Source organism: Cololabis saira, chromosome 6, assembly GCF_033807715.1.
Source record: "Cololabis saira isolate AMF1-May2022 chromosome 6, fColSai1.1, whole genome shotgun sequence".
In the NCBI taxonomy this organism is placed as follows: Eukaryota; Metazoa; Chordata; class Actinopteri; order Beloniformes; family Belonidae; genus Cololabis; species Cololabis saira.
In genome coordinates this window covers 25,140,001-25,167,194 of record NC_084592.1, presented here as the reverse complement: position 1 = coordinate 25,167,194, position 27,194 = coordinate 25,140,001, and the positions used below count along the sequence as shown (strand labels likewise).

Genomic DNA, 27,194 nt, shown 5'->3' with positions numbered 1-27,194 from the left:
TTAATTCAAGCGGATTGTACGAGCCACAACATGTAAATTAGTTTTGGTGTTATTAGGAAGTCTATTTTAACTTAATTGTATCACTCCCAATTCACTCAAAATATGCTAAAGTAGGCTAGTAGGGGATTTTTATCAGAGTGGAGTTTTTGATGCAGAGAAAATGATCTGTATCCTATTATCAAATTCTTGGATTAATTGAAAATATATGTATTTGTTGTTTTCTTTGGCTGGTCTTCTTACCCAGCCAAGCTCTTTGTGTATCGCTAATAATCATTCAGCCACAACCAGGTGACAATATTATCAACTAATTAAATAAAGCTTTGATGAAAAGAATTTTTATTGCTCCAAAATGAGTCTTGATCATTAGCTGTAGTGCATTTCTTAACTCTGTGTGTGTGTGTATGTATATATATATATATATATATGTATATATATATATATATATATATATATATATATATATGTGTATATATATACATATATGTGTATATAATACATTTTGAGTCCAAATTAAGCAGCCTAAAGATTTGAGGTTGTCTTTAAAGTTTATACTCCAGAACGTTTGCGGCGTTTTACTGGTATTTGCAATTGAAGCTTCAATTATATGTTACTAAAGTTATTGAGATGTCACTGAACAGACGTAAACTATCCCTTTAACAGTAGAAGGCTAGTAGCAGTGGCTGTGGAGGTAAGATTTGAGTCTCAGGCAGGGCCTGGGGCCTCGGTCCTCCACCCACCATCCAGAACCTGAGGAGGATGGAGAGGAGCTGCTCGTTAGAGGGTGGTGATCCCCATGGACGGCTCCCACTCTGGGCATGTGGCCGGTGTGACGTGGACCTCGGTCAGAACCACTCTACTGAGACACAGCCAAGCCCAGCAAAATTAACACATTGTAATGGTATATCATCAATAACTGCAACATTCTGGATGGTAACGCACATTTCATTGTATTTTTATATATATTGTTTGCAGAAAATATACATATTTGTCACATTCTGATTTCATAAGGTATGTTAGCTGTTGTAAAAGTAACATTTCATTCCTTTTCTCCACATTAGTTGACTCAAACAAATACAATACAAACAACACATTGATGCAGTTCCTTCTCTAAATCTGTTCATTCATCTCTATCATTGTAGGTGAATTCATACAAATCTGTTCCCTTGACCTGCAGTGAAAGGCTTTTACATTGTCCACAAAAAATCTTTTTCATTTTGAAACAAAAAACCTTTATTACAGTAACAACTGGCATCCCAACTACTACTGCAACTTGGCCCTGAAATGTAGATCCAGTTTCAGTTTGTAAACGCTACTGCTGCAGTATATGGATGAAGAGATCTGGAAACATTTGGAAACCATGCAGTTGCACTAATTTGCTTCATGATTAGCTCTTCTGGGGCAGTTCATATTTTGCCACGCCTATATCATGCGACCATAACTGGAAGATGAGACACTTCAGGCTGCGTTCAGACTATATGACTTGAGATTTATGGGTTCTTCAGATTACACAACTCCCTTTTGTGTAATTGGGAGTCTTAAAGTCATTTTGCTGTTAATATTACATTACTGATCGTTCAAGGAGGGTAACGCACTACACAGTCTGACATCAGTCCCTTCCTCTGGCTGTTCTTTAATACTACATTGTGTTGCCAAAGAATTTATAAGAAATGAGGCATACACATCTGCAAAAAGTCGATTATCTGGAAGTGACCCAGGGAAGCTCTTTGCATCTCTGTGCCTATTGTCCTTCAGGTCGCCCTCAATCACTGTCTTGCTTTCATATTGGCTGCAGCTCAAATAAGAATCCCATAACGGATCTTGATATTTAGCCTTTTATACATCTGGCCAGCAGCAATGTCTCAGCGACGACTTGACCAAAGTCTTTGACAAATCTTTCAGCCGTTTCTGTAGCGATCTAGTGCCGATATTTGACCGCCGACCTCCTGTTTTCTAATCGACCCCCCCCAGCGAGCTCTGCCGAGGAAAAGATCATGTAGTCTGAAAGCATTCTTTTTGAAGGTGCAACTATGTGAAAAAGTTGCTGACTTTGTCGTTAACATCAGCTGTTATGCAGCAAAAGTGTGAATTTTTTTCACCTGTTCTTACCCATGTCTGCATGCCCAGGGAGCATGCATGTGTGTAGGGGGTGTCAAATGAGCACGTTAATTGCCATTAATTAATGACAGGCATATTTGGCCCGTTATTTTTTTTTAATTGTTTAATCTATTTTTTTAATCTCTAACTTTACTTTTTCTGTTTGCAAGTTACCTTTATTTTGAAATCTGTTTTTGTGCAGTGGGATTCTTGTGCTTGAGTTGTGGGTGAAAAACAGTTCCACCTTGAAGTGGACATTGATTGGCTGTCTCTGCGTGTGGGCGTGTTTAGCTACGTTGATAGGGGAATGGGGAATTTACATTTTTAAAAACGGCACCATTGATAAAGGTAGAGTGATAGGTAATCTTTGTTTAAAGGAATTTGCTCATCACCGAAGCAGCTCAAGTTTAGCCTCATAAACGCAAAGCACCCGGTAGCGAACGCAGCCGCAGCTAATGTTGGCAGCGACGATGTTGCCACGGCAACGCTCTTCCCCAAACTAAACTCGAGGAGAGCGCCGCGCGTTGCGCACGCATGCACACGTCTGCGATGGCGAGGATGGCGAATGTTCTTGCCAAGTGGATGTAAATGGCTAGGACTGCATCTGTTCAAGTCTGTTAAAAAAATAAATAAATTACTTTATAAAGCCACTTTTTTCTTGTTATATATCAATCTTTTGATCTGCCACAATAATGTAATGAATTCAAAGGAAAACACCTCAAGTTGAGGGCTTTTCTCACCAGGGAATTTTTTATTTATCTATTATTATTTTATTAAATAAAGAAACTGCTGATAGAAGTAACAACAGCAGCAGGAGGTCACAGGTCGGATCTTTATTTGCAAAATAGGTAACTGGGGAGATGAGGAGATCCGCGAGCAGCTAAGGATGAGGACACGATAAACCGGCGTATGTCCAAAACCACGAAGGTCACTGATGGTCCATGTTTGAACAACTGGACAAAAAGATGACAAACCAGGGTTTTCAAGAAGCAAAACATGGCCATCCTCGTTTTGAAAATGACACCTGTCTGACAGCGATAAATCTTACTGATGTAGGGACAATATGTTATTCTACAGGCACATGCCCAATCAGCTTACGTTATGTTTCGCAGATGACGCCTCCTGACTCGCTTTCCCTCCCCTCAACTCACCTTCAGGCCTGAGCTGATAAATAACACGCTTTGCGTTTACATTACCAATGCGTATTAAACACGCATTTATCATCCAGCGATATTAGCAGGACCCAATGTAAAAACGTCTTTTCTAAAGTTTAACATCTGATTGTTTCTGTCCCCTTCCCATGCGTTACCACTGAATCAACAAATACCACCATCTCAGTGCAAAACTCCTGCTGGGCACTGTCAACTTTTCGACTGGTTCTTTTTTTCAATGCATTTATTTGATGCAAACACAAGCAAGAGATTGTCTCTTTTGTGTTTTCAATGTCTTAAACTTTTAAACGTGAGCTAATGTAGTTATGATGATGTTTTCTCAAACAGAAACTTTTGACAGCAGAACTGAATTGAAAAAGAGAACAAATCCAGTGTATGCACTCATAATGTACTATTGCGCTGTTTCCTTTTTTGTTTATTTGTTTTTTTATGTGTAAGCAAGTCACGTCCACCATTCAGTTCACCATTCCCTCAATCAAACACCTGAAATGAACTTGATGTGCACCCTGTGCAGAAAAAGAATACGGTTCAAATGATGCAGTATTTTCCAGTCAGTCCATCCCATCTTCCAAAAGGATTAATCAATTACCCCAGCAGATGAGTCAGCATGCTGCAGCCAACTATGATAACTGTTCCTCTGAGGTCAAAGCGTTGCCAGGTCTTGTGCTGAATATCAAGGACTAGATTAAGACTGTACGAATCAATAGAGCAATCTATTTTGAGCAATAGATCGTCTGAGCCAAAGCTGTTAGCCTTGTAGCTGAGCTTGGATGCTTCGGACAGAGTCTTCAGTGGATTAATTCAGCGCTGATTCAATTTAACATCTACTCACAGAAAAGGCAATGCAGACCAATACACATTTTCTAGTCTGATGTTATTCTTCTGCAGTTTCAGAGTGACAAATTACATCTACACCAACGTGGATTTTCACCTCCATTTAAGTGTAAGCCCTTATACATTATACTGTATGTATTGAAGACAAGCTTTCACCCATTGATCCAGTTCATTGATTAAAGTGGAAGAGAAATTACTGGAAAAGAAAAGAAAAAACAAGAACATTTTTAAAGAAGAGATGATAGAACTACCGATAATAAACTAGAAAAAAGGTAAGAGACGACAGTCAACTCTGAGAAACCTTTCAGGACTGAGAACATAACTCTATACAATACATGAGTTCTGAATAATGACATCATCGTCAAACAGCATTACTCGTTATATTTCTAACTGACAACATTTTGACATGCTTCCGTCACAAGTCGCTACTTTTCAGAGTTCCTTTATACGGGGAGTTTCTTTCACCCAACAGCTTTACTTCCTCCACTGTTGGCCTTTTCAGCAGCAAAAGGCAACATCATTTAAATAGTTGTCCATTTCAAAGTGCTTCTTTCTAACACAGTAAGCCCAACGCTGTTAATGACTGCCTTTGTTGGTAAGCTATTGAGTTACAGCTGCTTGTAGCGTTGACTAGCACTCCCCAATTACCCCAGTGCTGCGAATCACCACGGTGAATGGCTGCTTTGATCACAATGATTAGAAATGTCCAATTATTTACCCTGTCACATTCCACTTCAATTAAAGCAGCAGCAGGCCAACAGAGCGAGGGGGGGATGGGAGGGTGTGAGGAAGAGAATACATTTCATGGAAAATGTACAAGAAAAAGTCTTTGTAGTTGTTACAAGTACCATGTGTTGGATATGAGGATACATTTTAAAAGATGTCAAGTGACCACACATATGGGAAAAACTGAAAGATGACTCATCAGAAGGAAGTGGTACAAGTGAACATATTTGATTCAGGAATGTACTGTAAGTACGGCAGTGTGTACTTTTGTTTCGGGTTTTTTAAAGATTTGACTTCAAGGATTCTGGCAAGCTTTTCTTGGTTTTTGTTTTGCATTTTTGTACTTTGCAGCAGAAGGAGTGCTGTTTCTTTGCACACCTATTTGACAGCTACGCCTTCGTTTTTCTCGTTCAAAGACCCCTCTATCTGCTCTTTTATCTCAACAAATCTCCCATCTCCTTCTCTCCCACAACAGCCTCCCACTCGCTGCGCTCAACTCTTCCACTTGCGTTTTTGAATTCTCTTGTTTGGCATTGCTCTACTTTTCCTCTCTCTTTAAATACTCTCACCTTCCCCTCTGCTCATACCAGCAACGCTGAGAGCGTGGCTAAAGACCCGTCATCCTGAGTTACCCTGAGTCTCATTTGGAAATCTTTACAAATGGCTCTAAAGCGTTCTTCATTTACTGAGAACAAGTGGGTGTGTGTGAATTTGAACTTCACCAAGAGTCTCTTCAGATTCCTTTGCCTTGCCTCTGGTAGAGGGGCCCTGTAAACTCTGGCTTGAATGGGCAGAGAACCTTAATATGTGTGTCTGTGTGTGTCGTTGTCTTACTCTGTGGAGGATTTGGCCAGGGTGTCACAGGAGCTGTAGCTGACCCCGGAGAAGGCCTCCTTGCAGGGCAAGGTCCTCATTGCATCCATCCAGTCACCTGTCGACCCCATCGGGGGAACCTCCACACTGCTCCTGTTCAGCAACAGGTTGGCCGGCCTGACAGAAGGATGCAACATACATTTTTAAAGGAGCAACAAATGCTGCAGAAATGATGAACGGCCTGTCGCAATTTTATACATTAAATGACTCGAGTGGCCAGAGGATAGTTTCAGGAAAACAGGTGCATTTGTATCACGCCGACCATCAGCTGACAGTCTTATATACTGCCTGACAGGTGCTGTCTGGCCCGCAGTCAGACACGAACTACGGACGGTTTGAATATTGAGTGTCTACACTGCAAGTCTGTGCCCTCAAGCACACAGCATTTGAGCACAGATGTGGATAGGAATTCGTGACTGGTGTCAGCAACCAGACAGTGGTGACTTAATAGACATGTCAGAGGAATAGCAACTGGAAGATATGGGTTTTCTACTTGAAAAAGTGTCTTATTACTCGTTTGTTTTTATGTTACAATGATTAGTTCCGGTTTTCTTGAAGAAGGTGTTGCAGAAGTAGCCAGCAAGGAATTGCCTATGTAATCCTACCCTACGTTTCATGAGTATAGGTGTATCACTGTAAGTGCAGCTTCTGTGATTCATTGACACATGTGCAGCCATCGTGATCTTCCTTCAAACTCTGCAGGAGGAACTGCAGGAGCCCCACTAAGGTCTACATTTTGCTGGATAACACAGTTTGTGACCTGAGTTCTGGTCCCAATTAGCCAGCTTTTTCTCCAGCAAACCCAGGTAGACATATCAGAGCCTGAGGCTAAGTCATGTCTGTACTTATTAGCATCTATTTCGTATAAGCTCCACTTTCAATACGGTCAATACTCCACAAAAACCATGAGGAAATCAGGTCCCAGCACACGCTGTTTGGGTGGGACAGAAAATCTGCATGGCTGAGTGACACCTCTACGACTGAAGAGCCTGTTCCAAATTGAAGCACATGATTACGTTTGAGAAAAGACCAATTTGGGTAAAAAAATATACACAAATCCTTCTACCTGAAAGCCTTTCCCGGAAAAAAATATTAGGCAAACATGTGACATACTGTATGAAATGGTTTTCAGCTTTCAGCTTTCACACCAGCCATCCATCAGGATTTAATCAAGTTTGTCAGACTGAATGACTGATGCTCCTAATAAGCATGGCTAGCCATCCTAATTCTTTTCCTCTGCAATACAAAGAATTAGTATGGTTCCTCTGGATTCATCTCTGATTTGGGTGCAGTGTGCAGAACCAACGGACGCAGAAGAACTGCTGCTAGATAGGCCTAAATTCAAACTGAAGAATGAAGCATATGAGTTAAGCAAAGAAACAATCAGACTAGTATCAACAAAAGACATCTTGAATGGTGTGTTGGAAATAGACATTGAATTAATTTTTTTCCAGTAAATCAAAATTGTTCCAATGTGTTATTCAATTGTGCAGCCATCTTGCTTTTTTTTTTTTTTTAGTTTTTTTTTTTAATATCATATCATATCATTCCTTATATCATTTATATTTTTTTACATCTTGGTTGTCTAAGTAGCTGCTCTTGGAATCTTATCAGAAACTCATTGGTTCGGTACATTCTGTACCGGGGAAATGTTTGCGGATGGAAGGATTACAGGGAACATTTTCACAAAGTGAATGGATATACATTAGCTGGCCTATATATGCCTTTTTAAAACAGTTTTACTTTTCAAAAGTTTGACTTTGCAACTACTGCATCATATCTGTTATTAGTGCACCAGTTACAACACATGCTAGAGAAAGCAAACTAAATCTTGTTTGACATGATGGCATCATGCAGTTGCTGCAGATTTGTCGGCTGGACATCCATGATGCCAATCTCCCGTTCCACCACATCCAAAAGGTGCTTTATTGGACTGAGATCTGTTTGAGTAGTGAACTCATTTTCATGTTCAAGAAACCAGTCTGAGATGATTTGCGCTTAATGACATGAATTGGTATATGGGCCCAAAGTGTGCCAGGAAAATATCCCCCACACCATCACACCACCACCACCAGCCTGAACCGTTGATGCAAGGCAGGATGGATCCATGCTTTCATGTTGTTGACACCAAATTCTGACCCTACCATCCGAATGTCGCAGCAGAAATCGACTCATCAGACCAGGCAACGTTTATCCAATCTACTGTTGTCCAATGTTGGTGAGCCTGTGTGAATTGTATGCTCAGTTTCCTGTTCTTAGCTGCCAGGAGAAGCACCTGGTGTGGTCGTCTGCTGCTGTAGCCGGTCCGCCTCAAGGTTCGATGTGTTGTGCGTTCAGCGATGCTCTTCTTCATACCTCGGTTGTACCGAGTGATTATTTAAGTTATGTTGCCTATTTATCAGCTCAGTCAGGACATTCCCCTCTGACCTCTGGCATCAACAAGGCATTTGTGTCCACAGAACAGCCGCTCACTTTTTTTTTCTCTGTAAACCCTAGAGATGGTTTTGCGTGAAAATCCCAGTCGATCAGCAGTTTCTGAAATACTCAGACCAGCCCGTCTGGCACCAACAACCGTGCCACTTTCAAAGTCCATTAAATCACCTTTTTTCCTCATTCTGATGCTCAGTTTGAACTGCAGCAGATCGTCTTGACCATGTCTACATGCCTAACTGCATTGAGTTGCTGCCATGTGATTGGCTGATTAGAAATGTGCGTTAACGTGCAGTTGGACAGGTGTACCTAATAAAGTGGCCGGTGAGTGTATATGTGTGTGTGTGTGTGTATAGGTGAAAGAGAGAGAGAGAGATAGGGATGAAAATGTTTATACTATAAATATTTACACGATACATTCAAGAACAAGATTGTTAACAACAGCAGCATCAGCTAATGTCTCATTTCATCCCTTCTTCCTGCAGTACATTTACCATGAGGAAGCATGCAACATTAGATTTTATTAGACTGGATGGTTTCAATTGAATCAAATCAAATTAAATGCACCATGCTGGACTTTAGATTGCTCAGTCAACAACAGAGTGAGGAAGAAAGGCTGCGGGCATTGCTCCGTCTACCTCTGATTGATGTTTCTTCAAGGGGTGGGAGGCGGGTGAGGGGGGGGGGGTTAAGAGGGACAAAAGGTAGAGATTCCTATAAAGAGCAAGAGATGAATATTAAAGACGGAGAGTGGAGTGGAGGCTGAAAGAAACAAGAGACCCAACTTTGTCAAGCGATGTCAAACTTTCATTGTCCGTACTACTGGTTTGTATATATATTTGGTTTCCTTTGCTTTTGTGAAACTGGATCTCATCAAAGCAGAGATTAAGGAACAAGGTCAAAACTCATTAGTTCAAACTGGAACTAATAACAAAACAATCAATCCACCGCTGGAGCAGGAAGCAGCTTTTAAAGCCGTTCCTTTTTCTTTTTTCTTTTTTTTAATAAAGACTTGCTGCACCTGCCTGACAGGTTTGAAAAACACTGGGGAACAGAATAAGGGCAGGAAAGGACAGGACAGAAAGACAGAATAATAAGTTCTCCCTTGGGGAATACTATTCAAAGCAATGTAAACAAACTCATGTGAATATCAGGAAGTCCACCTCCCGTCCAAGTGACTTGTATCCGCGGGGAAATTTGGAGTCACGGTAAATGTTTGTGTGAGTGATTCGGGGAAATGCTATCCGGGGACAGGGTAACTCCAAGGAATGCAGGCGAAAAAAGGCAAGTGAACAGCCTTTAAGCCATTCAAATCTGACAAAAGTTTCAAAGGGGCACAAGGCTTCCAATAATATGGATTTACTTTACTCACTTTATACTTTTTTTAACATAATTTTATTTTTCATAATGACCTTGTTTGTATATCTTTATGTATTTCCCTTAATTTGGATTATTTTATTCTTACAAGTAAAACAGGTTTTGCTTTGTTTATTTTTCCCACTCGAGATATTCTCTGCATCATCCATGACAGTGCGATATAAGTTAGATAAGATACGTATCATCAAAAGAGTGTTAGAATAGAAATCCACCCGGCTGCCGTTAAGTAACAGTGTCAGAAACGCCCCACTGAGGCCAGACGGCATACCAAGAAGAGAAAAGAGACCTGTGATCTCAAACAGAGAGAGGAAAGAAGAAGAAAAAGAAGGAGGGGAGGGAAGGGATGCACTTGAGGTGGTGGAGTGGGTGTTGTTACAATGATTGAGTCTTTTCCTGCCAGATCAGAGGCTTGTCAAAATGCTGAGGGCCCCCCAGGACCTCTTGGAAAAACTGATTTGTCTGAGGAGGAGGAGGGAATTTGGGGTTAGATGGAAGGGGTAGCGGTTTGCATGAGAGGAGTGGAGGGAGGAGGGTGACACTTCCTGAGAAGACCTCATCACTTTTAATGATCTGTTTTATAGCAGTTTGGGACAAATTTATATGCTGAATATCTAAAATGTTGAAGTTTTAGGTTGAGAAAGTTTAAAAAAAAAAGAGAAAATCAACAGCTTTGTACCAGGATTATTGATCTTCATCATTTCTTTTTTTTTTATTTCTCCTCTCTTCAAATATTCTGCCCTCTTTTCCTTTCTGCTACCTCCACTGAGACGTAAACTGCAAATGACCTTGTTTCGCCTCCCTTGTCATTTTCTCCATTTCCTTTGTTGTTACATTTTCAGAAACATCACAGCGACTCAAGAGACTAAATGATTGGAGAGGAAACAGAACTAGAGGAAAAAGGAAAAATAAGGGGAAAACAAACAACATATGTCTGATGCCAAAGGATGGTTTTTAAACCTCCTGTGGATGTGAAAACATATAGAAAAAAAGTTTCCAGCCTGAAAAGAAGGAGGCATAAATAAAATGTGGAGACGTTATTTTTATTTTGACCTCAAAATAATGAGGATAGTGACATTTCTTGTTTTATAGGGCTCACGGGGCAAGCAAGGCGAGGTGGAGGGGAAACGCTCTAGCATTTGGGCCAGAAAGTAGGGGAAGGCTATGCCAGAACCTGGCGGAGCTTAGACAGCTGCATCAGACCAAAACTGGCCCCTTCAACATAGACATGAGGCCATTTGGTACATGTTCTCCTGTTGGCTGGTGATGGGGATGATGAAGTGCTGATCATTACCACTTAGCTCATCTGACAGAAGCTTAATGGGCACTTTGATTCCATTTTGGTCATTCATTCAGTCATTCATTTTCCATTGCTGCTTCCATCTTATTCAGGGTCACTGGGACAGCTGGGGCCTACCCCAGCTGTCATCAGGCGAGAGGAGAGGTGCACCTTGGACAGATCACCAGTCCATCACAGGGCCACACGGAGACAAATGAGGCAAACAACCACTAACAATCACTTTTCCACCTTTGCTCAATGTAGGGTCTCCGATCATCCCATCTCTGGAGTGTGGGTGGAAACCGAGCAGAGCCAGTGTAGGAACAAGGACAGCCGGAATAGTTACACAGCTGGAATTTGAACCACAAACCTTCTTGTTCTAACTACCAAACCGTTAGACAGATTAGACCTTTTACAAATCTTGATTAAAGTACAAAAGATACTTGTCACACCATTTGCAAAGCTCATTTTTGTGTATTTTCATCTGCCGTGGGACGTGTATTCTTTGAAGCAGGCCGTCCCTCAATTCCTCTTCAAATCCACCGAAAAAGTTGACTTGTTTTTTAAAGGAGTGTAATATTAATACCCTCTCAAAGGCCTTCTTTGTTTATTCACGTTATGAACTGATCCCCGCACCATGCTTGGTGTGACCTCAGGCCCAGAATGCCTTGCGAAGCAGCCCGTTAGGCCCGGTTTGGGAGGCCGTGAGTCTACCTGACAGTTTTGAGAGAGCGTGACAGTCCTACAGCAAACTGCTAAAGATATATTTCTCACCATGTCTTGTCATTTTTGTTATTATACTTATAAAAAGTACAATCAATGTCAAATACAGTGTACTGACTTTTTAAATTTAACCTCTCCTCATAAATGGTTTAGATTGTTTCTGAGACCGGGGTCGCTATGTAACATGGAAGAACGAGTTGGAGCCTACTCGTGTTTTTTATTATCAAATTGGACTCTGTCAATCTTGTGTCTGACTTTCTGCTGATCCAATCTGCCGTCAATGTGCCTCAGCTCGGGCCGAAGGCCAAATAGTCCTCTGAAAAACGCTGAAGTGCTTCTGGTGGGAACGCTCTTATTGGCTTAAGTGGCCGACATTCACAGTGGCTTGTGTATCATTGCCTTATTCCAGCTGTTTATATACTTGTATATTTATTGTACAAATACTGTACATTTGTTGCTTTGTGTTCTTAACTAAGCCCCTGTCTGCAATGAAATGTTTACTCCTGTCTTAATCTGTGTTACTTGCTCCCAACCCCCTTACCAATAAATTGCTTAGTGGTTGTTTTAACTCCCTTTCCATTCCCAGCCCAGTCATTATTAAAAAGATTCAAACAAATGGCATAATTCTCTTGGTAAAGGGTGTTAAGATATAAAGCATCATCTGTAGCACTGCATCGCTGACCACTGCATGTTAATTAAATGTTATGTATTTAGAAGAAACAACATTTGTTTTCTCACACTATAGCTGCAGAAACATCCACACTATGTGGAACAGAAAGCAGAAACATTTTCATTTTGAAAACAGGAACATCTGCAATTTTATGTTTTAGACACCTTGAAAAGCAATTGAGACGGTGACCTCCAACCCTGATTGGACTCCTGTTGGCCCATAATTAGTCTCTGACAGCCAACCTTGGCCTATTGACCCCCCAGTCTTTCTCTATCCACATGCAGTGGCAGTAAACCGGGCCAGGGTCCCACCTCTAAAGTCTCCAGATGCTGTACTCTGGAGTCGCGGGCTTTGGTCTGGGCTTTTGGGCTTTAAGGAGTGAGCCCGGGGTGGGGGTGGGAGTGGCGGGGGGCATTAGCCAGCCAGGACAACCCTGAGACAAACGAGGTGTGTGAAGCCGTGTGCAGCTGCTCCCGCAGTGCAACTGCTGCTGCCACCTCACACACACACAGGCACACACACACACACAGTTCTAATAAATCACCAGGCAGGCCTCTGTCGACCGGGCTGTGCTCACCCAGTGTTAAAAGCCAATCAAGAAAATTGCATGCAAACTCCAAGGGACCTATTTTCACTTTCTTAAGAAATCATTAGTCAATGTTATGAGCTCTGACATCTCCATAATACTATTGCCGTCTGCTGCAGGCCCAATGCATGTTTCCCTCCCAGCCCAGAACTGACGACTGTGCTTGCAACACACCCCCTGGGAGAATGGCGCTCCCAACGAGGAGACAAACACAAGGTGAAGTTGAGACACAGGAAAAAGGGAACCGAAAAAACTGCTCCCATAAAGACGAACATATAAATAGAAAATTGTATTTCATGTAACATGGGTTGTCACGAGTGGTGCTAATGTTCTCATATTGAGGTTTTGTATTACGGACTCTCAAAACTGAAACTGACATCCACCAAGAATGCAAGAAACACGACTCCAGCTTTCCAACACCTGTGTTGCTGCATTCGTACCTTTTTATCGCCCTTTTCATATGTTATTTTGAACCGAGCGTCATTCCCAGAAAATATAGCAGCAACTGTCGTCAATGCCTCGGTGCTTTGTGATCCCGCAGCCCAGCGTGCTACGACTAAAAATGACCCCGGCTGAGGTAAAATGCTGGATGTAGAGGAAACTACTACAGGAATTGGATTGCGAGGTAGCTGTTATCCAGACAGATGGGAGCCAAAGAAAATGACAGCACAGAAAACAATATTTCCTTTTTAGATTCATGGTACTACTTTCACTGGTGGCAGATGAATTCCCAGATGATTGGCAGTTCTGCACATTCTAGACCAGCAGATGAGGGCAAACACCTCAGAGGGCCATTGTGAACACCGCAAACACCACAAATGAAAGGAATAAAAGTTTCCATGTTCTGCTGATACCTGGATGTGGTGTTGGCTGTGATTTTGAGGCTGCCGGGGTTGCGGATGAGTTTATCCAGGATGCTGACAATCTGTTCAAACTTGGGACGATTGTTCCTCTCTTTCTGCCAGCAGTCCAGCATCAGCTGGTAGAGCGTAGCAGGGCAGTCCATGGGCGGAGGCAGGCGATAGCCCTCATCTACAGCTTTTATTACCTAAATGTAGGAACAGACAATATTTGAGATGTTACAAATGAGGTCCAAGCGGAAACAGCTTACCTATAGTTATGCTATGGAAGAAGATTGGTCTGGACATTGTGTATAATGGCCCATAATTACATAGAAAATCGAAATATTTAACTTAAAACTTGATAAAATGCGGTATTAAATCTGTGTCCAAATCCTGACTGAGCAATGTGCAAATAGTTCAGTTTCTCAGCACAGAAAAATCTATATTGCAAGCATCTACGTAGGGGGGGGGTAGAGAATATATTGGTAGAAGATGATACAGACTGAGCTATCAGTCAGGAGAAAAGGAGGGGCAACCAAAGAGATTTCTGGATGTGAAAGACTATATGACTTAGGGTGCTTTCACACATGTCCCGTTTGGAGCAGTTGTTCCGAAACAGGGAGCGTTTCCCCCTTAAGATCGATTCGTTTGGTATTTGTGAACACAGCAATCGCTCTCGGATGCGGCACAAAACAAGCGAGCCGAGATCGCCTAGGAGAGGTGGTCTCGGCTCGCTTCCATTCCAGACCTGGAGCGGTTCGTTTGCAGTGAGAACATAATCGACACAGCAACCGACACAACTCACTCATAACCATTGTTGTTTTTCCCGGGGTACGGAAGAGGAAACTCCTTCCGCGTTCATTTCTGACCAATGAGAGAACAGTTGGTTCATGCATGGCATTTGTTTTTTTTTTTTTTTTTTAAGATTTTTTTTGGGCTCTAGTGGCCCTTTATTCAAGCTGCAGATATGAAAGGGGTAGAGAGAGAGATCGGGGATGACACGCAGCAAAGGTGCGCAGGCTGGGATTCGAACCTGCGACCGCTGCAGGAGGACTGTAGCCTCAGTATATGAGCCGCTGCTTAACCCACTGCGCCACCGAGCGGCCCGATGCATGGCATTTGTTAACAGCTTTGAATCACTACAGACGGTTGCCTTGTGAACACAAACGCCACAAACGAAAAACGAAACAACCGTATCGATTTAGCCCCTGAATCGGAACAAAACAAACAGGCCACAGGTCTGAAAGCACCCTTAGACTGGGACTTCTTTATTGCCAGTCACGTACAACCAGCATATCTGAGCTAAATGCTTATTGCACATAGATATTTGCAAGGGTACAAAACTATAAGAATATATGAACAAGATTATGACATTACAAAATATGCACTTGAGTTGCTGAGACAAAGCAAGATGCAGAAGAAGGGGTAAGACAGAACCGTGCCCATGGTGTTTATGTGCCAAAAAGGTCAGAGGCAAGTGCAGTCGATCATTCTGGAATCATCGTCTTAAGCTCATCCACCACAGCCAACCATGCAGAACCAAAGATGTTCTTTTTCAGATGTTCTTAAACTAGCTTGGGGTGACACATCTTTGGTCATATGTGAGAGCTTGATACCACTGTGATTCCGAAAATACAGAAATCAATTACTCTACTTGCATCTGGTTTGTTGGAACACTAATATATATGTACTTTATAAATACAGCATATATGGATATATATTTTGAACAAAACAGACTCTTACGTGCTCGTAGTGTAGTATTGTTGGCTCAAAAAGGGAAAAAAAATGTTTGTGCAAACCATTACAGGATTTAGGCACTGGAATTATGCAATAATTATAGTAATTATGCAGCATTTAAAAGCTCCTTATCTTGTACTAGTAAGTATTTGTGTTCCAATATACAAGTAAAAAAAAATCTTTATATTTCAGTGAAAGATAAAAAAAATAATAAATAAAATTTAAAAAATCATAAGGTTTTTCTTTACAGTTTCTGACAACTAATGTGCAGTTCTGCAAATGTGAGGATAAAAGTCTGTCAGTTTCCCTTCTGAATGTGAACTTCCCGGACTGCATGGGTGACGTGGGTGCACAACTTTGACTGGCAAACTGGCAGCACTTACATCTTGATTGGACATCTCCCAGTAAGGTCGTTCTCCATATGACATCACCTCCCACAGCACGATGCCATAGCTCCAAGCATCGCTGGCCGATGTAAACTTCCTATAGGCGATTGCTTCTGGAGCTGTCCACCGGATGGGGATCTTTCCGCCCTGAGATACAGTAAAAAAGAAGAAAAATTGATCATCTGTCAATCATTTACCTCATCTGCAATTTAATCATTAGTCAGTAAAATAAAACAGAAAAAGAAAAACAACCTACATTTCAAAATGTGCACCACATAGTGAATTTGTGTAAGTAGCACTGGGTGTGTACTTCAGTAAAATTATATATACAAGTAGTCTGGATCTGGGTCACTGGTCTGTGCTGCATGCAAGAGAGTTTTCAAAGCTCCAAATGGACTCTGCCGATTGGATTTATGCATGCAGACCCTGAACCCTGCTGTAACAAAAGTACTGGTTTTATATACAGTTTTATTCAAAATGCATGTACGTCAACTTTAAACAAAGAAAGGAAAACATATTAATCAAATAAGATTCCAAAGTTTATTTTGTTACCTTTCAATGAGCGGTTGCATTTGCTATTCTAGCTGAAAAGCAGGACAAATGAAGAAAAATACATCTGAAAGAAGGAAGGCTGACTGTGGCCAAAGCTAACGGATACGCGGGCCAAGTCAGCCAGTGCTGCGCTGCGCTGTACACGCTGCCACCTAAAAATCACTTTCCCCCACTCCCTGATACCTGAGGGGACTCTACGGAAGGTAAAGGAAAATAAAGTGCAAAATGTGCAAAAGCAAACTCATAAAACGGAACACAGAAGCAAGTAAATACAAACTCACACAACTTTATAATAGTATAGACAAGAGACATGATATAAAAAAGTCCCAGCGAGGGCTCGATGTGACTGCTGGCATGTGTGAGGGGCTCGGCGGTCTCTGGAACACGCTGGAGTTTATTATTCTGTCTTATTATTTCATTTTATGTGTTTCTGGGAGAAAGCAAATGCCACACAGACTGTTTATTTGACGAGAAATTCTCAGCCAGCAAATTATACTCTGTTTGAAGGGGTTGCATGCATACCACACACACACACACACACACACACACACTGAAAGAAAAAGAAAAGAAAAAATGTGTCTGGAACATCGCAAAGCTCCTGTTATGTTTCATTTTGTGACATGAGCATCTACTGTAGCAGCAGAACAAGAACAAAATACAGAAATGCTAATGAGGTGAAATCACCATTTCCCCTCAAACTTTCTTCCCCTTTCTTCCAAAATGCTTGCACTTCGTTCACAAAAAGTGGATCTTCTCACCAAAGTGGAGGTTGCATGACTCTGAGCTTTCTCCTGCAACATTTTTCATCTCAATAGTTTTCATTGTGTTAATAAAGTTCCTGAGAAAACCTCTACGGTGAGTTAAAAAGTTTCATCAATGTACTGTATAGGAAGGTCGAAGAAAAAAATACAAAGAAAGTTCTAGTGTTTTTTTCGATAACACCTCTCAAATACTGAATTAAGGTGCCCTTGAAATTAAAGTTCCCATTGTATTTTCTACATTTCACCTGACTTTTGTGCCTCATGGAAGCAAGTTCTGTAAATCCTCAATAACTTTTTTGGAGAAGGAGCTGACATCTTGTTCCGGTAGACAAAGTAGTTTTTATCAATGCTCTGCATCCCTTTGGGATAGTTGGTCCTCTCAGTGACCTTCCAGTTAGTGTTTGTGGATTTCTGTCTGTCTTATCACAGCCCTGCTTTTATTCATGTGTTCTCCTCCCTTGCCATGTTAGGTGAGTGGAAGGGGGATGCGGCGCTAGTGTTTATGTTCTGAGATTACTTTGGTCTGCAATATGTGTGTCGTTCTGCTGAAGAGAAGCCAAAACACAAGAAAATAAGACGCTGAACCCAGCAGGACTACAGTAATGGGAGACGAAATGGTTGGAGTAAAGAGTTCATGGATTTTCTATAATATTATATTCTGATATGCACCAAACAAGAAATAACATTGTGCCCCAGGTTTTTGCCCAACATAATTATTCATCTAGTCATTTCTGCTCTTGTTTTGTGAGCCTGTGCTCCTGCTTACCCTGGTGGTGTACGCAGCCTCCGGGTCGTCCTCCAGCACGCGGGACAGGCCGAAGTCGGACACTTTACACACCAGATTGCTGTTGACCAGAATGTTTCGAGCCGCCAGGTCTCGGTGAACGTAACCCATGTCTGACAGATACTTCATGCCTGAAGCGATGCCGCGCAGCATCCCAACCAGCTGGATTCCTGTAAACTGGGCGTCGTGTTTCTAAAGTAAAAAAGAGACCAGATCAAACAATGAAAAGACCTGCTCTCTGAATGCCACCCTTTTAACACCTATTATAAATAACACAGAAGTAATCTGACCTTTCAGGCAATTTGCATAAAATGAAACCTTTCTTCATTAATATCCACATCATTTTCATTAACCTTTAGAAAGCACCTTTGACATTCTGTACAGCCTCTTCAGCTCAACTGTGAAATCCCAAACCCAAAGCACGAAGTACTGCATGCTAGTCCCAAACAAGTGTGTGTGTGTGTGTGTGTATATATTATATATATATATATATATATATATATAGTCATAGCATAGTTATTGACATCCACGTGTAATGTTCTGCTTGTGATGCTACATAGACAAGAGACTGAGGATCCTTAATCTTATTGAATAACTGGATATCTTTGTATGTTGGCTGAATTCTTCACCAATAATATTAACTGTCTGTTAATGCCACCCGGATAATAAGTTTGATAATGATAACTTCTTTTTTTTTTTTTTTTTTTTAAACAACTAAACAAACCCTACATTGAAGCTTTTGATATCCTTGACATTTTACCTGGATTATCTTCTGGATTTGTATTTCAAAAGCTTTGCAATCTGAAAGGATGCTGCCTTTAAGCATGTGAATGAGATACTGTGGATTTCTGTTTATGCTGGCAGCCAGGAGTGTTTACATCATCCAAACAGATACGTCCTTATATGTAAGTCTATATGTTCAGCAATCTGTTGTTGATATTTGATTAGAAAAGAAACATAAACAGAGGAAGCACGAGAGGAGCAAAAGTAAAGGGAGACCAGGTTTCAGCAGAAATCCAAGAAGGTTTGGTTAAAAATGAGATTTTTCCTCCTCCTATGTGTCTATCTACAATGTTTATGGTCATTTTTCATGTGAGTGAAGAGAGTTTGTCTGTTTTCTATCCGTGATCATTCGTTACTCTTCACTATCAGTGACTGAGTCTGTGTTTGTCGAAAGCCACGTCATCTACGAGCTGAGTCTGAGGTGAGTTTTCTAAGACAAATGAGCTTTTTTCCTTTGAAAGCCAATCAGACCCACTTCTTCTTCCAGTTCATCTGGAGCCTTTATTGGCCAGACCACCTGGGTAAGTCACTTTAAAGCTTCAGGAAATTCAAGACACTGACATAAGCTATGATGCGTAAGCTGTGAAACGCGAATGTGTGTGTATTCATATGTGTGACAAGTAGTCAGTGATAAAGAACAGGTCCGGTGAAGAAAATGAAAAAAAGAATGTGAGGAAATAACGGCTATAACCATGCTGGGCATGTCTGGATACAGAGCAGAGACATGTGGAGAAATGGCTAAATCAGACACTGGTGCACATGTTTTCATGCCAGCAATGCAGCATAGCTGTTTTGCTTTTGCTGATTTCAGCGAATGAGTGATTTCTCTTTAAGCTGCAGAGGTATGGCACTAATTAAAATGACTCTGGGCTGGAGAAAAAGTAGGATACAACTGAAAAAACACTATCATTTAATGAAACTATCTTAAAAAAAACAAAAACACATTAGATTTTTCAACCAATATTTAAATTATAAAAGTAAATAACCCCACGTGGTCATGTCAAATCTCTTGCTAATGTTAACTCAGGGAGTCAAAGAGACATTTGGCAAAGAGTTGTTTTGAATAATGACATTTTGTACATGACATTTTCCTAATGCTAACAAAGTTCCTCTGATTCCTAAACCTAATCAAATTATTGCAGAGGCCCAACTCAATGAAAGGAAAGTGGAAAATGGTTTAATCCCTGAATACTTTTGTTGCCACAATTTATTGGCAATACATTTGTCCAACTATTTTCCTTTTTTTCACCCAAGTTCTGATTCGTCAGCTCACCAAAGATGTGTCTTCATCTGTGTTTTTACATGATGAAGTCAAGTTTTTATATCTCATTTGTGTTCATTTGGCCACAAATGTATATGAGACACGAACTGGATTATTGGTTTGAATTCATCCTGCAAAAAAATTCCCTCTTCCCCTCCAAACTCAATTCTTCACTTTTCTATGGTTCTTTCCAGTTTTAGAGCATAAATAAACATATTCACAGTCTGGTTCAAAAAACAATTTTGGTCCCAATCGTTTGATTCCACACCCATGACAATTCTGAGGGGGGTGGATTTTTTTGCACCACCCACAAAATATTTTTTTATAAAGAATTACATTTATTTCTACTATGATTGATTGGCAATCAACAGCCACCATCACTTCGTCCTCTGTATTTATCATGCTACCGCGCTTAGGGCCAGGGTTTGTAGGAGATGGGAGCTAAGCTAACTGTGATTGACTTGTGGTGGGTGTGTTCCCATCGGCTTCTTGAGCAACATGGCTGCGCCCCGTATGAAGAAACCAATGGGTCACGTAACCCAATGCTTCGTCCATTGTTTTATACAGATAAAATAAAGTTCACTTTTTACTATTCATCAGATGCCACCTCTGTGTTTCCCATGTCAGCTGCCTACAAATATGTTGTTATCTCAGAGCTTCTACCCACTACTACATTGAGGACATGTGGACCGCTGTGGCTGTGAGTCTGGCCCAGCTGCTCCACCGCCAAACCACATCAGGTGCAGTGTTGAGTTCGGATGAGTGTCGATTCTATTAATGGAGCAACACTGGAAACATGTCAGAACACTGTCATTCATCCAAGACAGGACTCCATAAGTGTGTCATAGATCAAAGGCAAAGTTGTAGAATCATCCACTTTGATTATGCAGCTGTACAAACCAGTCCAATGGCAGAAAGGGATAAAAGTCAAGGCGCTACTTCTTTTTTTTTCTCCCTGGAATTAAATATCTTACGAGATGTCTCTAGAAAGATGACGCATATGCTATAAAACAATCAGGAATGATGATTTAACCTTTACATAACTGGGATATTCAACACCATTCTTTGTTTCCTCTCAGATTTTAACTGTCTTACTCCAATTTTTTACATTTCAGAAACAACTCAAGTTATTAGTTTTGAAACATGCTTGTTCTGTGTGTTAGAATACAAAAAAAAAAGAAATCCAGGCATTGAAGACAGATGTTTCCAGATGTTTGCTTCTTCGTAGTCAGCACTTCTCCCACAAACTGTCTTAAATGTGAACCCCTACAAGGCATTATAATTCACTCTGGACTCCAGTGGTGCATGTGTTTATCGAATTACTTACTCTTAAGAAGCTGTCAAGGGATCCGTTCTCCATGTATTCTGTGACAATCATGACGGGCTTACCTGCAAAAGACGACATTTCAGGTTACTGGCAAATTACTTACAAATAATAATATATGATGCTTCGCAAACAACCAAAAGACTCATGCTCCAGATTTATACCAGGAAGTGGATGAAGTCAGAGGGAGTCAACTGGGATTGCTGTGACTGGACTTAAAGCAAATATACAAGAGCCCTGATAGGGATCAGACTGAATTGAGTCTTTTTCTGGCTGTTACACACACACATAGAAGAACGCAATGATCCGTATCATAGTTTTAAGGTCCTAGCAGGTCAGCTGTCAGACTGTGACATCTTTATATCTGTGGAGGACCTGATCGTAAATCCTCGCCGCCTGTTATCATCTGTACCTGATCTGATGATGGCCAACACGTTTTATTGCAAGGAAAGGAAAAAAAAGGAAAAAACTTTAAGAAAACTTTAAATCACCCGTTGTTGAAGAGTAAGATTGTGGACTTGTGTCCCAGATGGTTTCATTCACCAACAGCTGTGTGCTGCTTTTCCTGTTTTTATTCTGATTAATGTGCCCACTTGCCTCCTGCCCCTTTCCACTCCTGACCTACTGTACCTTTCCTCTTATGTGCCTGCCTGCTCTTTCCCTCCACCGCATCCCTCAGGTCCTCCACATCTCTTTTCCAACCATCAATGGGAATGCTTAACAAAATCTGTCCTATAAAAAGTTAGGAGAGGTTTTCTTTTTCTTTTTTACAAATGCCAAAATTGGTTTTTAAAAGCAATAGTTTTACGGGCCTCACTGAAGGGAAAACACACAAGACTAACTTCTGATTGATCTCTATCTACCACTCACCTTTTAACACCTACACCCCCCCCCCCTCCTCTTCCCCAACACACACACATTCTGACTCTGACTATTTAACTGTGTTAATTTAAGTATGTGATTTAAGTGTGACTTCTCTCACAAAGTTGCAACACTTTCATTCCCAATTAAAGTAAAGCAATTTCATCATTCAAATACGATTCCTTTGGAACACCCCACCCCCCACCTCATCCCCACACCACCCCCATCCCAACCCACAACCGATCTCTAAAAGGGTGCGATGGATTGTTTCATTTACCAGAGAATGGCTTTTACACTTGCACACAGGAACACACACACCCCGCCTGTCTGCCTTCATTTCCAACTTTAGCAATACAGATAAAGGTGCCCCCAGCCCTTTTGTTCTGCCATCCTGAGCCTGAGTGTGTGTGTGTGTGTGTGTAAATGTGGACGTGTGTGTGTGTGCATCTGAGCTTGAGAAAAAGGAAAGCCCGTGTGACTAAGTGAGTGTGTATTCCTGCAAATATGCAGCCCGTAGATCAGCCAAAAGCAGCAGCAAGGTAAATGGGGTGTGAAAGTCTCAGGATTATTAAGAATTAACAGGAGCAGCTTAATAAATCACCCTTCAGCAGTGTGTGTTTGTGTGCGTAGGTGTGCGCCTGCGTGTGGGGAGCATATCAAATGGACCCTCTAAAACTTATGCCCTGCACTTGTGCCGCTCCAACTTCTGCACATGTGTTCAGGGCATCCCTCCACAGGCCAGTACACACACACACACACACACACACACACACACACACACACACACACACACACACACACACACACACACACACACACACACACACACACACACACACACACTATACTCCTGCAGCATTTCTTGGTGGCTGGACATTAACACGAAGGCTGGCTTGTGATACATGAGGTAATCAGTGTCAGTGATTTCATTTACTTTCAGGAGGGCGAAAGGCAATTGGAGGGATTATAAAGGTTAATATACAAGCAATTGTGCTTTCCTTGCAATAGTTTGGTTTGTGGTTTATTTGTTGTTGTTGTTTTTTTCAGGTTAAATACTAAGTACCCTAAAGACTACCGGTAATTCTTTTGAAGGAACCATCATTTAAATGTTTCTTCTTCGGAGACTGTCTTGCAGACTGCTTTCTAAAAGGAGTCCCGTCCTTGAGTACCTACGATATAAATCTAAAGGGCTCCTTTAATGCATGAGTTTGAAAGATGAAGAAAAGTACAAAAAATAAGATTAAAATTCAAAGAGAGCCACACGAGTGGAGGTTCTTCAGGTATCTTATTCTGCTCTTTAGAATAACCGAAGAAGCAGAACTACTTAACAAGCCGAGTGCCGCGGGGAGAGACCGAGGCCAGGCCTGTTTCTCTGAGACAAAGTTCAGACTCATTATTTCCCCTTTTTCTGCAGTCATTCCCTTTTAAATAGGCCGTCTCTGTGCTAATGATAGTCTTATAAAGAGGCCCACAGGGGTGCAAGTCAGAGATATGGATTTATGGATTTATGCTCGCTTTGGACATGGGCTTTGATCAGAGTACATTGATCTTCAGAGATTTACACCACGGCAACTCAATAAAACTCCTCGCTCTTTCACAGAAGTGTCGACTACTTTGGAACCATTTGTCAAAGACAATTGCAAATCCAGGATCGGTTTCAAAATTAGAATTTCATTTAACATAGTAACAATGAATAAAATAACCCAATAAACACAATGCCTGAATCACAGATGTGTTTTCTTAATTGTTTTGAGTAAAATGGCACTATTGTCTTACTGCGTGTCACCACTCCCTCCAGCCTGATGATGTTGGGATGATCAAACTGTCCCATGATTGACGCTTCAGCGAGGAAGTCCCGCCTCTGCTTGTCCGTATAGCCTCCTTTTAGAGTCTTGATGGCCACACAGATCTCCTTCTTGCTGGGCAGCTTCAGGCGGCCGCTGCACACCTCTCCAAATTCACCTAAGGATCAAAGAAATAGACATTAAAACAAAGCATTTCAGCTGCTTGCTGTGAGGGTAAACAAACAAAAAAAGGCTTGTTCTACTTAAAGGCTGCCTGTAGTTGTTTCACCTGTGTCTGACTCAGTTTTTGCCCTCGAGAGCTCTTTACCAAGCATAACTTGAGACAACAGTACAGTATAATTCTTGCTCTGGTTTAGAGCAGGAGTCCAATTACGGGAAAGTGTGATTTGAAGATCATCATGAAAGATGACCTGATTAAACACCATGAAACCAAACAGAGACTTTACTTCAAGCACAGAATGACCCATGAGCATTCCTTGCTGCTGAGAAGAAGCCTGTTGGCCCCACCCCCCCATCTGAACTGAGAGATTTGTCCACATGTGCATATCTTCATAAGTTTTTTTGGCAGTCTGGTTACTTCAAAGACGGCCTATGCGAGAGGCTTTTGGCTGCACCCGTCAGTATATCTGCATTGCATCTAAGTATGTGATGCTCCATAATACTCATACTCATACTGAGTATGTTCATGCGCGATGATGTCACAGCTGAGGTGTGCAGCTCTCTTTCTTTCTCCAACTTGTACGGTCAGATTCCACAGCGGCTCTGGATGCGCTGTCGAAGGCTGGACGTGGAGGAACGGTGTCTGGAGGAACTCCAGCCAGATAATTATAACTCCCCTTCATACCCAAAGTGTGCCCGTGTGTCCCCGCTCCATTTTTCCAGTCCGAGCCAGGCCCGGGCACCTTTTCATGTGGTCAGGCTGAGAAAGAAGATCTCGGTCTAATAAGGCTTGATTAGGGACACTCACTCCTTTCCTGTTATGAGTGGAGCTAGGTATCCCACTTTGATGTTAAAAGAGTGACCCAAGTAAGCAAAGTGCAGCGCGTGTTTTATGTCTCTTAACACACAATCACCAATTGGCAAGAAGATCAAAGAGCCTTTGGCGTGTTTAATGAAGACAGATGGGGGCTGAGGCTGGGATGGAGAAAGAAGAGGTATGTTGTATATTTCTCTGAGGGCTTTTGTGGCTTCACAAAACTCACACAGTTGGGTGGCATGTTGCATTGATGCTCTTGGACGACAATGTTTATACTGCGGTTTAAACTTCCTTGTTCTTACATTTTCTTAGATTAAAATCGTGAATTAGATCAGGCCAAATGTGCCTGCAATTATTTGGTTGTCCCAGATGGGTCTCTTGTTTGTTGGACTTCCTGTTTGTATTCTGAAAAGTCGGGTCCAAACTTTAAAAATGTGATCATCCTGCCACACTGTCATTTTATTTACAATGTTCAGAATAATGTTTGAAAGTTTTTAGTTTTTTTTTTGTTACTGGTGAGACTTATTAAATTGAAATGGATGTGTTGCTCCTCCCATCCACAGTCATTCCCACCAGTACAGAGCTCACCAAACCAACCCAAACTGGGCGGGGAGGGGTTTTATGCAGTGACTCATAAAAGAGGAGCCATTATTGAAAACAATTAAGATAGCTGCAGAATTGTGAACAAGTCTTTCTTGCAAAATAGCAGTGAATCAGCAGCATTCCTGCCCCACTGCACGCCAGTTTGGCCGTCTCTCTGTCAACATCACATGTGGACATCCAGGAGCAGTTTCTCATGTGTACACTGGTACTGCCCCCTTGGAAATCAAAGTCAAATCCAGAATCCAGAGGAACCAGACTAAGTCTATGTATCGAAGGATGGATAAAGCAAATATACCCTGTCTAAGCTATACAGTGTGCCAATAAAAATGAATAATTCACTGCAGCGCAGCCCTCTACAATCTAATGCATCCACTGTCTGTGAGGAGTTTTGGAGACCTTGATTCAAGCTGAATCTGTTGATTTCAGTTTATAGGAATGATGAAGATGAAGGTTTGAATTACCGTATTTTCTGGACTATAAGCCGCACCTGCATATAAGCCGCATCCACTCTATTTAAAAAAAAAAGATATGCAAGCCGCAGATATTTATGTTGTTAGATTAGATACTTACTACATGTAGATAATGATTTTGAACTGTAAATGATGTACATGTTTGTACCTAAATAGATCCTTTCCTAACAGTGTCTTTTATGTCTTTTATTATACTTTGCTGATTAAAATGGGACAGAACCAAGAGAAAACCGGTATTTATTTATCTATTTATCTGTTTGAAATCTGCTTCTACCTACTTCTATCTGCTAAAGAAGAAGTAGCATATTCTTCTTTGCATTTATTTTGTCTTAGTTTTTATTCTAATTCCGGTTAGAGCGCCCGAGCGGTGGAAGAAAAATCCACAGAATAGCCGCACCTTTGTATAAGCCGCATGGTTGAAAACCTATGAAAAAAGTAGCTGCTTATAGTCCAGAAAATACGGTATACATTAATATGATAAATAGAGGATTCCCCTAATATTTAATTTTAATTTAGTTTTGTCTTTCCCTATAGTGCCTGCGGCATTGCATCAAAGTTAAACTGATTGGAACATTATCTTTTGCAAACTAATTATTTGCAGAAACTATAGGTAAAGTGCAAAGCTTCTTCCACATTTACTATTAATCAATTCTACCATAAATTTGAATTTAATGCAAGTTTTTGACATGAAATGTAGAGAACAAACGGAAATGCCTTCAAGTTTACCACAGTGAGAGATTAATATGCTTTGTATCTGCGTTGTATGAGAGGAAAGTGAACCTGGAGCGAGGGGTAGTGCAGTTTGTAATCAGGTATTAGACTCTCAGGCCATCCTGACAGTTTTACAGTGCGCAGGACGGGTGGGACCCCGGAGACTATAGTCTGCTGCTCTGTATGATCTGCTTTAGTCTCCATCCATTCTGACTGAATCGACGTGAATCATAATGCATTACCCTCCAGTCTGCACTTCTGCTCAAGCTATCAGGGAGGACGTGAGGAGAGCAGAGTGGAGCCAAAGAAACTTGTTTTATTTCAGAGTTTCAGCAAAAGGCACAAAAGGCCTGCGGGAAATATGAAGAAAGCAATGAATGAAGGGTGAAAGAACGAGGGAGGGAAAGAAAGGAGGCATGAACCTGCTGAAGGTTGCCTTGTTTCTTTCCTTCTGTCTTAAGTAAGAGGTGGGATGAAGGGATGTCAGGCTGGGAGAGTCAATGCTTTCTCAACCCCAGATGTGCACAACACGGCACACAGATAACGAACCTGCTGCCGTGACAACGTAGATGTGTGT

At 41.4% G+C, this 27,194-nt stretch overlaps 1 protein-coding gene across 6 annotated transcripts in view; it reads right to left on the bottom strand.

Annotated features, from left to right (window-relative positions):
• epha3 (eph receptor A3) overlaps positions 1-27,194 on the bottom strand; it is a 124,180-nt gene that overhangs the window by 5,183 nt on the left and 91,803 nt on the right. For 3 of the 6 annotated variants that reach the window (XM_061723785.1, XM_061723786.1, XM_061723792.1), the window contains 6 exons: positions 23,829-24,014; positions 21,195-21,256; positions 17,806-18,015; positions 15,724-15,873; positions 13,616-13,809; positions 5,661-5,816 (listed from right to left, as the gene is read on the bottom strand). In XM_061723785.1, the coding sequence (XP_061579769.1) occupies positions 5,661-5,816; positions 13,616-13,809; positions 15,724-15,873; positions 17,806-18,015; positions 21,195-21,256; positions 23,829-24,014 (958 nt within the window). Of the gene's footprint in view, positions 1-737; positions 857-5,660; positions 5,817-13,615; positions 13,810-15,723; positions 15,874-17,805; positions 18,016-21,194; positions 21,257-23,828; positions 24,015-27,194 lie in introns of all 6 variants that reach the window. The other 3 variants (XM_061723787.1, XM_061723790.1, XM_061723791.1) reach the window with 3 other exon arrangements.